At 36.1% G+C, this 11,769-nt stretch overlaps 1 protein-coding gene across 1 annotated transcript in view; it reads right to left on the bottom strand.

Moving 5' to 3' along the window:
* Positions 1-1,787: 1,787 nt before the first annotated feature.
* Positions 1,788-11,769, bottom strand: part of LOC149566404 (uncharacterized) — a 73,954-nt gene continuing 63,972 nt past the window's right edge. Inside the window, exons 8-11 of the mRNA XM_089819765.1 lie at positions 4,693-4,935; positions 4,472-4,575; positions 2,820-3,150; positions 1,788-2,601 (exon numbers count right to left, since the gene is read on the bottom strand). Coding sequence (XP_089675891.1) covers positions 2,203-2,601; positions 2,820-3,150; positions 4,472-4,575; positions 4,693-4,935 — 1,077 coding nt within the window. The 3' untranslated portion in view covers positions 1,788-2,202. The remainder of the gene's footprint in view (positions 2,602-2,819; positions 3,151-4,471; positions 4,576-4,692; positions 4,936-11,769) is intronic.

The following is an 11,769-nucleotide window of genomic DNA, read 5'->3' as shown; positions in this document are numbered from 1 at the left end:
AAGATACTTTCCAAAATAAGTGAAATTGTGATATTGCTATTAGGATTCAATTGTGCAAGTTTTTTAGTCATACTCATTGACCCACCTTTTATGAGTGATGGTTCACAAGAACCCATCTCTTATGAGAATGAGTGGAATACTTAGCACTCCTTGCAACTAGGTGATGATCACAAAGGTGGAGCAACAAGATTTCCCAGGGGGTCACCCATCCTAATACCAATCCAACTTGAGTGCACTTAACCACCGCCCTTAACTACTGACTTTCCTCCATGGTTAAGCCCACTCTGCTTGCAAACCCATTTGCAAACCTTTCAACAAGTGTTGTACCTTACAAACCATTCATTTTAAATCCCCTTAAGCTCATCAATTGATGAGTAGGAGATAATTCGATTGCAAGCTAAATTGTAGTATTGCTATCACGATTCAACTATGCAATTTTCTTTAGTCAAACTCATTGACCCATATTTCAAGAATAGTGGTTCACAAAAACCCATTTCTCATCAAAGTAACTTGAACATTTAGTATTCATTGCATCTAGGTGATGCTCACAAAGGTAAATCGCTAGGACTTTTCTAGATGTCAACCATCCTAATACTCATCCAACTTGACCATACTTAACTATGAAGTTTCGTCCATGATTAATCTCACTTTACTTGCACCCGTTTTGTAAAACCTTCAGCAAGTTTTGTGCCTATTAATTTTGTGAGTTCATGTCCAATTATAGGTACAACTATATGTAGATTATATGAATTTCCTGAAACATTAACACATTCATGTAAGAATTTCAACCATGACCCTATTTTCAGTGAAAAGATTCTAGAAGATCAAAAATTCTCTCTTTTCCTTTTGCTATTACATAATGAAAAAAATTATAGTTAATATAAAGGTATTAACATATCGGAAGAGGATGAGAGATCCTCCTTTTCTTTACTAAAAAAGATTTTAAACTGTAAAATTTATAGTTAAACGAATATGAAATAGACTAATGGTCTGAGAAAATTATCAAAGAACTACAAAATACTATAGGAAGCTGTAACTTTTAAAAGGAAATCATCTCCTACTTATCAATTGATGAGCTTAAGGGGCTTTCTAATGAATGGTTCATAAAGCACAACACTTGGTGAAGGTTTTGCAAATGGGGTTGCAAGCTTTGGGTTTAACTGTGGAGGAAACTCCGTAGTTAAGCGCGCTCAGGCTGGAGTAGTACTGGGATGGGTGACCTCCCGGGAAGTCCCGGTGCTTCACCCCTGTGAGCATCACCTAGATCCAATGAGTGCTAAGTGTTCCATTTATTCTCATGAGAGATGGATTCATGTTGAATCACTACTCATGAAACATGGGTCATCGAGTTTGACTCAAAATCACACAGTTAAATCCTGATATTCACATCACAATTTGACTAGCTGTGGAAATCATCTCCTACTTATCAATTGATGAGCTTAAGGGGCTTTCTAATGAATGGTTCATAAGGCACAACACTTGGTGAAGGTTTTGCAAATGGGGTTGCAAGCTTTGGGTTTAACTGTGGAGGAAACTCCATAGTTAAGCGCGCTCAGGCTGGAGTAGTACTGGGATGGGTGACCTCCCGGGAAGTCCCGGTGCTTCACCCCTGTGAGCATCACCTAGATCCAATGAGTGCTAAGTGTTCCATTTATTCTCATGAGAGATGGATTCATGTTGAATCACTACTCATGAAACATGGGTCATCGAGTTTGACTCAAAATCACACAGTTAAATCCTGATATTCACATCACAAGAAGGATACAGTTTCGAGTGTTTTTCCAGTATTTGTATGCACAGAGAACGAACCATATTATTGTATTCTACAAAATTTTATGACCAACATAAGATTCATTTTAAATAAACTATCCTCCTCAACCGTTGGCAAAGTATCATCCCTGACGTCTTGCTATAACATACTGATATATGTGGATCTAGGGCTCTGTATACCCCTGTTTCATATGCAGCCCCATTTCTCAAGCTGACACCTTGCCCACTAATAGAAGGTCAAGCGCACTACATGTTCCTGTTGAAAGTTACGATACGATAAATTGTCTCTGAGAAAGGCAGTTTCTGGTGTTGATCATGTTTTGATATGAACAAATAATGAAAGAGTGTTGCTAAATTAACGTTTTCAATAAATAGTACAAAATTTGACGGTCACATTAAGACCTGCGTTTCACTCCAGAGAAACAATACCCCTTAATTGTTGGCAAAGTGTACAATATATCTAGGAAGTAGATGATTAGCATTTTGAAGAACATAGACATCAGAAGAACCTCCTTCGGTATAATGAATCCCTTTCTGGCCAACCAGAGCAAGTGAGAGAAGCATCATCCCTGACCCCCTGCTATAACCCACTGATATATCTGGATCTAGGGCTGTGTATACCCCTGTTCCATATACAGCCCCATTTCTTACACTGACACCCTGGCCCCCAATCTTAAAACCTTCTTGCACAATCTTTTCAATGGCAGCTTTATCTGTACCATGGAATACAAACATCTCCCGCACTTTGACCTGATTTTTCTGAAACTCTTGCTTTGCGGTGTCATACCGGTCTTGCAGAATTTTGTTTAAGACGAGCTCCACCTTCTTAACCTGGTTGCATTCGAAATCATAAAATCTACTAAGGTCGGAAAAGTGATAAACATCTTGCAAGATAGATAAAAACGAAAAATAGTTACTAGAGAAAAAGAAAGAATGAGTCCATTGGATAAGCTAATAGCACAGGCTAGTTATGGAAATCCTTAGAATTATAATTTCATTTCAGTACTTTCAAGAAGCATCATGCACATCCATTTTGTGATAAAACTTACCTTTTGGTCACGCCTGCTAGACATTCTATAGAATTGGGATTCTGCTTGTCGGAAGTGGTACTCTCCAGGATCATTGTCGTTATAAGTTAAGGATGGTTCAAATGAAATCCTTGTGAAGTTGTTCTGAAAATTATGTGCATGCAGAGCTTGTGGGTCACGGTGACTTTTATAGTGTACAATATATCGAGGGATTGCCTGATGAGGATTGTATATCACATATTCATCGTAGAGTGTGCCGCCCGTGCCCCTGCCACCTCTCTTTGAAAACAAAGAATCGTATCGTTTCTTTCTGATTTCATCTTTATCCATCTCTGGATGATCTTCTTGTACCCTGAAAGTTTTGCAATGCATCAATCACATTCTCTCTCGCGAGGCATTATATGACAGTAAAACTGCATTACTCTACAAATATTACATTGTTATTAAATTTATTACATTGATTAGGTTATACAATTACAAATTACAAAGTGATTTGTATATAATAAAATTGTTTAACTGATTTCTATGGAGTACACAAACATTATAAATACCTATCAAATGTAATATCTGATACATTGAAATAAAAGAATATTTTCATAACAACTGGTATCAGAGTTATTGTTAAAAAAATTGGAAATCCAAATATTTTAATAATGGAGTTTGCCACATTTTAATTTCAAGTTTATTTTTTTGAGGATGTAGCCAAATATTTTATAAGAATTAAGTATTGCAGTGGGCAAGCTATTTGAAAAAGATAACTCTTGTTCAAGAAGTTTGTATCTGTTTGTTCAGTTTTTGGGGCGACAATTGAAGGGGAAACCATAGGAATATATGGATACTATTGTTAGTCCTTTTGTTTTATTGGATGCGAAAACTACAAAGAATGATATCAAAATTATGGTCAATTACAATAAAAAGCCACACAGTGCTGCTAGTATTACTTCCTCTAGTGCTACTTTTGGAGGGTAAAGTGTAAAAGGAATTTTGGAGGTTGGTGGCACAGGAGGATGGAGGATTTTAATCATCTCAAGTTAGCTTTTCACTTTGAGATGATATTTTATTTGAGAAGCATTTTTGGCTTTCTGATTTATTTTTTATTTCTTCCATTGCTGACATTCTTGAAGATACATGTATTGTGAAGTTTGATTTGAAGGGGTTTTGTGTAGAGTTCATTATGGATGGTTGTCCAGTAATTTGCGAGGCTGTGATTAGGGACTTATGGAGGGAGAAATCATGAATCTCAGACAGGGCCTACACATTTATGAGGGTTATGAGATAACTGATGGAACTCCGCTTGATTCAGGATTTGTTTCTCCAGTGAATATTTTTACAAAATGTGTATACATCTTGTATTCAGCAAATTTTAAAATATAAATCTTAAAGGGGGTTTCTCAATAGATAATACAGTTGCAGGAATAATGTAATAAAGAGGGGATTGTTAGTATAGCTATTACATTGTTATTAAATTTATTACATTAATTAGGTTAGATAGTTCAAAAGTGGTTTGAGCACACTTCAATTGTTTAACTGGTTTCTACCGGATGCACAAACATTATAAATACCTATCAAATATAATATCTGATACCTTGAAATAAAAGAATATTTTCTCTATTTTTATAACAATAAGTTTCTCTTTTGATAAAATATGGTGCTAAATAACAGAAGGTCCTTACGTCCATGTGCGACCAAGAAGAACTTCACACAGCAAGAGCTTGTTACTTCCCTTCGTATATATAGTTTGGGCACTTTTTGTTGAGTCAGTAGCAAAATAACATCCCTGCGAACACGTAAGCACAACTTTGGAAGCTCATTAACAACAAAAGCAAATTATTATCATTTGAATCAAGAGAGAATTAGGAATTACAACAAAATTTTGAATATTATGTGTACTTACTCGTCCAAACATATTCCCTGCATTTGCTGCTGGCAACCGAAACCCATTTTTTGTTATACCTTCAACACCGACATCATCTGTCCCATGAAATAGTAAATGCGTTGACGATGTTGGATTGAAGAGATCCCGCTGAGCTTTTAGGAAGTTAATTTGTAGTTTTGGGTTGAAAATTTTTTGTATTCTTGTTACAACAAGTAAAACATCATGCCCGGGTTGAATAAATTTTTCTGTGCGGTCCAGGACCTGCATGTTCGATGCAAGTATAAAATCAGGAATTTTCAAAACGTTTGGCATTCTGTTTTTATTCATATTTAGTGCTTGATGTGGGCTATTCTGAATTGAAGTTCAATTGACATGTTTTAGTTATTGATTCTGTATTTGCTAAATCTGGTTTACCGATGGGTGATCTAAATTTTAGAAAGTACTCATATACTGATGCATGAAAGCAAGAAGTATGGATGAGAGGAGATGCGTCCTTGAGAGATTACTGTGTGTCAGTAGATAGTAACGAAAATGAAAGAAAGCATTGGAAAAAAACTTGCCCCAGCAGGAAAGCTAATAGTAATAATATATTAGTTTATTCCAGCAAAACGTTGAGATTGGGTTTGTGGGGAAGCTGATATAGATAGTAAGGGTAAAACCACAATACTTTTATGAACAGAGCTAAGACTTATTTTCTTGAAATTCTCAAAAGAAACGAACTGAGATTGCGACACATCTCTGAAATAAACTCACTGTATTCAATTATTGCTTGTTCACAAATATTACTGCAGAAATGACAGATTCTTCCAATATCATCAACTGTTCGTGGCCAATCCAATAATATGCATAGAAATAGCACAATATCAACAACAAAATATATTAGATATCTATGGTATTTTGCAAGTTAATAACCATTAGACAATATATTAACAACAATATATAACCATATATATATTTGTGTGTGTGTGTGTGTGAGAGAGAGAGAGAGTTTGTCTAATTGATGATTAATGCTCTCAAATATATAGAGAGATGTCATCTCAATATGATTTTCTTGGAAATGGCATATTTAGGGATATCAACTCATACCCACCAAATTAGATGTTACCTTTCGATATCATCAAAAGTATGATTCAACAAGGAATATCAACCATATGATATTTGTCATACTTATATTTTCTTGGTATGTGCACTGGCATCAAGTCAATGATACCTACCAAGAGAATATCTACATATGGTGTAAAAACCATGTCATATCCCAGTGGAATGTGTTATCTGATCTCCGGGATAGCAATTGAATGTAGTTCAACAAAATAACAAGTAAGCTATCAAGATCTCAAGGACAACAACTTAATGTAGCCCATCATGATTAGCTGATGGGTTGTCACGACCTTCGGGACAGCAACTTAATGTAGTCCATCATGATAGCAAGTCAAGCCATTATTAAGATCATCACCTTACAATAACAACCACAAACAAACATCGATGAAAGATCATCACCTCTCATGATGTTTTCCAACAGAATGATGATATCCACCATGAACCATGTCAGAGGGTAGATCCACCGTAGCTGCTCCCAGAGGGTGGGACAAGGGCTTTCACCTCAAACATCTCTCTCATAAAGAAGAATGCATTACAAGGAGTTTCACCTTGGACTTCTCCCTCATAGAAAAGAACTCATTAAAAAGATATCAATATGTTGACCTTTTCATCCCAGATTTCTTTTGATAAACTGTCAGAGTCCCTCTAAATCTGGTATAAATCTTTTGGCAACGAATCGTGTCATGCTCCTTGGTTCAAAAGCATCCATCTATCTAGGAATGTTATAGTCTAGATATCTATATAAAGGCCTTCCAACCTACATACTATGAATCATAGTCCTTTGACTACTACATTTTTCCAATTACTTGAGAAACCAACTCAACATGGTCTACTCTCTCTAAACCAATATGACCAAAGATCCTTGGCAGACAATTTAAGAAAATCCTCTAGTTGCTCCCTCTTACTGGGAGAGCCCTCTTGTCCAAAATTTTCTTTATAATTCATGATCTTTCACTTATATGTATTCTTGAAGTATTCTTCGTTCTCCTTTAGTGGTCAGAAAGGGGGCACTCATTTCCTTTAAGAGATAAGCAAGAAACATTTCACTTCTTAAATAAATTACCATTATCGTCCTTGTCATCATCACTAGTTTCTAATGCTTACTCAGAAGCTTTCTTCGAGTCTCCTCCTTTGGGTTTTGTTATCTAATTCGTTGTGATTGATGATGGATTAATATCAACATTTGGAGGTCATTTGATATTAACTGGAGATTGCGTTCATTAATCCAGTATTTTGATGTTCATCTGATCCTTAATGCTTTAAATCACTAACTTGAATTGCCAACGCCTTAAGACACTACTTTTCACACTCCTTATTTGCCAATACCAAAAACAAATTATTAATCACTATTCGTGAAGTGTATTCAACACTCAACAATAAATGGTAATCTTCAAATGTTTCAAAATTGTCTACTTATGGAAGAGATGATAGTAGGAATATGTGGAGAGCATCGAATAACAATACAATCTTCTAAATTCTATGTATTATATCCACAAGGAATATTAGATGTGTTCCTTTCAGAGTACATGGCTGGATGATATTTATGCAAATTTGGGAACTATTTTATGTCTTGCAGGTTTATAACCTTGCCAATCATTCATCACCCATTTATCAACCTAGAATAGTGTAAACTATGTTGAAGATTCACCTCTACTTGCCTACATTTCAATACATTGTAAGATAGGATCCTTCTAGCTCGACTCAGTAAACATGCCCTATCAAATTCTTGCAACACAATTCTTTTGTACAATCAATCTTATTTTAATCTTAGGGAACTTAATGGTATAGTTAGATTCTCCAATGTTTGGTGTCTAACCTCTAAGAAACATATCTGTCCCACCTAACGTGGCATTCACTGATATGTTCTTAGAACTTCCAACTCCAACGTCCCAACCATATTAACCTTGCAGATTAAGCAACTTCCAGTGATCAAATAAATCAAGTTCAACATCCACATAACTTGTCGCAGCCTATGAGCTTGTCAAAATGGCCCACCCAATGCTGATAGAGTGGCTTACCTAGTGCTGATGGAGTGGCTACTAATGCTGTAATTTGTACTCCAATTGAACAACTCTAGCCTCTACAACCATGACTTAGAATTGAGGGCTTCGTTGTAGATGACATAACTTCATTAAATTATGTCTATAGAAGCCTCTGCTACTATTTTTGCTAATCTTTAAAACATGTCCAACCTCTACGGCAGTCTCAAAGCAATCTTCAGCAGCTATACGTGCCCATTATGTAGTTTGTTACTTCAGAGTTGAACCAAATCTCTCCTTATTATTTCACACGTCAGTTTGGCTTCAGATTTGCACATACTCCATAGATTATTTCTTTTTCAGACATTCCCTGCAATATATAAAGTGTTGGAGACATAAGTTGGAATTGGTTCCAACTTCCCATTTTCAGGTATGTGTATCCAATTTTATTTTAATTAACAATAAACATGATTTTTTTAATCTTTTTCGATTACATCTATCAATGAACCGACAATCATAAGATAAAATGTTAGAGAGGCTTAATCACCATACAAACATATTGTCTAGAACTATCCGGAGTCGACTCTTTGGTTGTCTCTGGTTGCTTCCCTTTCTGCCTGTTTCTGTCAGGAGCAATCCAGAGCTCTTCGGCACCATCAGTTTCTGCTGCTGCTTCATCTTGCTGATCATCCAACTCATCATCTTCATCAATAATAGACACTTTACTTGAAGTGCTAGATTATGCATCCACCAAGCCATCCCATGACTCATTCTCCAAAAACTCAACATCTCTTGAGATAATGATCTTCTTGGTGAGAGGGTTATACAATCTATATGCTTTAGATTTTGAACTAAAACCAATGAAAATACACTTCACCTTTATCATCAAACTTTTGTCTTCGCTCCTTTGGTACGTGTGCATGTGCTGCACACCCAAACACTCTCAAGTGTTCAACTATCCATCTATGTCTTGCCCATACCTCAAGAGGTATCTTATCACGGACTACCTTCGTAGGACTTCTACTAATCAAGTAAATTGTTGTTGCTACAGCCTCTCCTCAATATTCAGTTGAGAGACCTTTTGCTTTCAACATACTTCTGGCTATTTCAACAATAGTTCTACTCTTTCATTCAGCCACTCCATTTTGTTGTGGAGTATTAACTAGTTGTTAGCTCTTTCCTTACACCATTTTGCCTACAAAAATTTACAAAAATATTGGAGGTATACTCTCCTCTATCTAACCTTAGGACTTTGTTGCAATGTCCACTTTCCTTCAGCCTGGGCTTTAAACTCTAAAAACTTATTAAAAGCTTCAGATTTATTCTTTAGAAAATATACCCATGTTCTACAGCTGAAATCATTAATAAAGGACATAAAATAAGTACTTCCTCCTATAGAAGAAACTTGCATAGGGCCTACCAAATCAATATGCACCAACTCTAATGGTGCTCTAGCCCTTGTAGAATTACTAGAATTAAAGGGCAATCTATGTTGCTTACCCAAAATGAAAGCCTCACACTTGCTACTAGATTCAACAATACTTGGCAAACCATCCACCATTATTTCCTTGGATAACAAATTTAAGCCAGCATAACCAAGATGACCATACCTTAAATGTCATAACTTGGAGGGGTCTTCAATCATGCTTTAAAAAGTTGATTGCTTTTGTACTGCTGTACATACTTTCTTGGGAGGTGCAACAATAGATTGAGAGTTGAAACATGTCTCAATCTTTAATGGAAACATCCAGTTCTTTGTCATTTGTATTGCTACAACAACTTTCTTGCTCCCATCCTTCTCATGAATGAGACACTTTGTCATTTTCTAACAACACTTTATATCTATTTTGAATGAGTTGTCCAACACTCATTAAATTGTGCTTAATACTAGGGGCAAAATAAACATTCTAAATTTCTTTCTTCTCACCTTGCTTGGTGCCGATCATAATAGATCCTTTGCACACAACAGGAATAGTTCCATAGTTCCCCATCTTGATTTAAGACTTATAATTCTTATCAATGAAAGAAAACAAACTTCCATTACCACTCATGTGGTTACTACAGCTGCTATCTAAGTACCAAGCTTCAAGGCTGCCTTCTTCACCAATATTGCACATGATGAAGGTTGTATTGTTCTTTCTTTCTCCTACATTTTCATCATTAACATTAATATGTTGTTGTGGCTGGTCACTTTGTTTCTTCCAACATTTATTTGCATAATGCCTGAACTTGTGGCAATAATAGCATTCAACATTGCTCTTATTAGAGTTGTTAATTCTTCTTCCTCCTCGGGGGGCATCTTGAGAGCTACTTGTTGAGCTTTCTCCTCTAGAATTTCTTTGTCCAAAGTTACCATGTCCACTTCCTCTAGAACCACATCTAAAGTTATTTCTTCCTCTCCCCCTGCCTCTTGCATTGACTTGAGCTCTAAGAGTGAGCTCTTGAGAAGAATTTGTTGATCTATTAATATGGTGCTCATGAGTATGGAAAGATACCATCAACTTATCAACTATCAATTGGAAAAGTCTTTTGACTCTTCAATAGCAATCACAAGTGTATCAAACTTTTGAGGTAAACTCCTCAAGATCTTCTCCACAACTCTTTGTTCTTCAATCTCTTCTCCATTAGCTTTCAATTGGTTTATCAAAGTGGAGAATCTAGTGCTAAAATCTGAAACAGATTCATTCTCTTTCATAAGAAGTGATTCAAACTCTCTTCAAAGCATCTGCAACTTCACAACTCAGACTTGATCAGTCCCTTTGAATGTAGTCTCAAGAATATCCCAAGCTTCTTTGGAATAACTAGCTATTGCTATTCTAGAAAAGCCTCTATCAAGGATGCTTCAATCATGCTAATTGCCTTAGCATCTTTCCTTCTTGTCTCTCTCAATTGAGTCTTCTGATTGTTTGTGAGGGCAGCGAACAAAGCAGGGTCCGTAGTATCTGTATAGCCATTCTTCATAAGAGCCCACAAATCATTTGCTATCATGATGGTCTTCATTTTTCTTGCCCAAACATGATAGTTTTGTCCATTAAAGGATGCTAATTGCTGCCAAACCTTTCTCTCATCTCCAACCATGTCTCCTACACAATAACTTCAAACACCCAACAAACACAAATTCCCGAACTCACTAGGATGAAGGGCTTAAATGCTTTGATACCATGCCAAGAATATGAAAGGATAAGGGGTTAACTTTCAAACAGCATAGTTGAGCTACTCGGTAATAGAGAAACCAAGTTACTCGGAAAAAGAACACACTGAAACAGTAAATGCCAAGTAAATGTTAACCGCGAACGAGTCGTGTTAACCCACCGCGTAAACTATGAAAATAAACCCCAAATCACAGAACAAGAACAGAGATTGTTGCTCTATCTTTTCCAACAAACAAAAGCACAGTGAAATAAAGATTTAAATGGAGACGGTCAAATCATAAGAGATGCGCAATTTCTTTCTTGCATGTATATTCAAATGGATTACAACTAGTAATCTAGAAATAAACTTCTACAGAAAATAATTACTGCTGTTACAAAAAGAAAATCTTCAGCACCCAATGGTTGTATGCTAAGTTCAACCAAGATTCTATGAGCTCTTACAACAGTCTAGAGAAATCACTGATCTATAGACACGGCAAAAAAAACACTAAGCTACAACTGCTGCTGTAAATACTCAATGAGAAACAGAAGAAGGTAGCTATGTTTTCTTCTTGATTTTCTCTCTACTATTTTCTATCTACTTCTGCTATCTCTGGAATGCTGCCTTCTTCCTTATTTATAAGTTAGGAAACTTCACCACTAAGTAATTGACAAAGAAGCTTCAAAAACTTAATTGCTAAGTTATGGTGAAACAAGAAATAAGATTTCTGAGCATGAATTAATATTGACCTGCTGACAAGGTTCAGCTGCTCAAGCTCCTGGGAAGTAAATGAGCTGCTCAGGAATAGAATCTGACGGAGGCTTCAAAAAATAAGATTTAGTTTTTTAATTCCAACAACCACATCATCGTTGTTGAAGGACAGAAC

This window comes from Cupressus sempervirens, chromosome 3 (genome assembly GCF_028749045.1).
Source record: "Cupressus sempervirens isolate cs-2001-9-10 chromosome 3, ASM2874904v1, whole genome shotgun sequence".
Lineage (NCBI taxonomy): Eukaryota > Viridiplantae > Streptophyta > Pinopsida > Cupressales > Cupressaceae > Cupressus > Cupressus sempervirens.
Note: the sequence above shows the minus strand (reverse complement) of the source record. Positions and strands in the feature narration are given on the sequence as shown.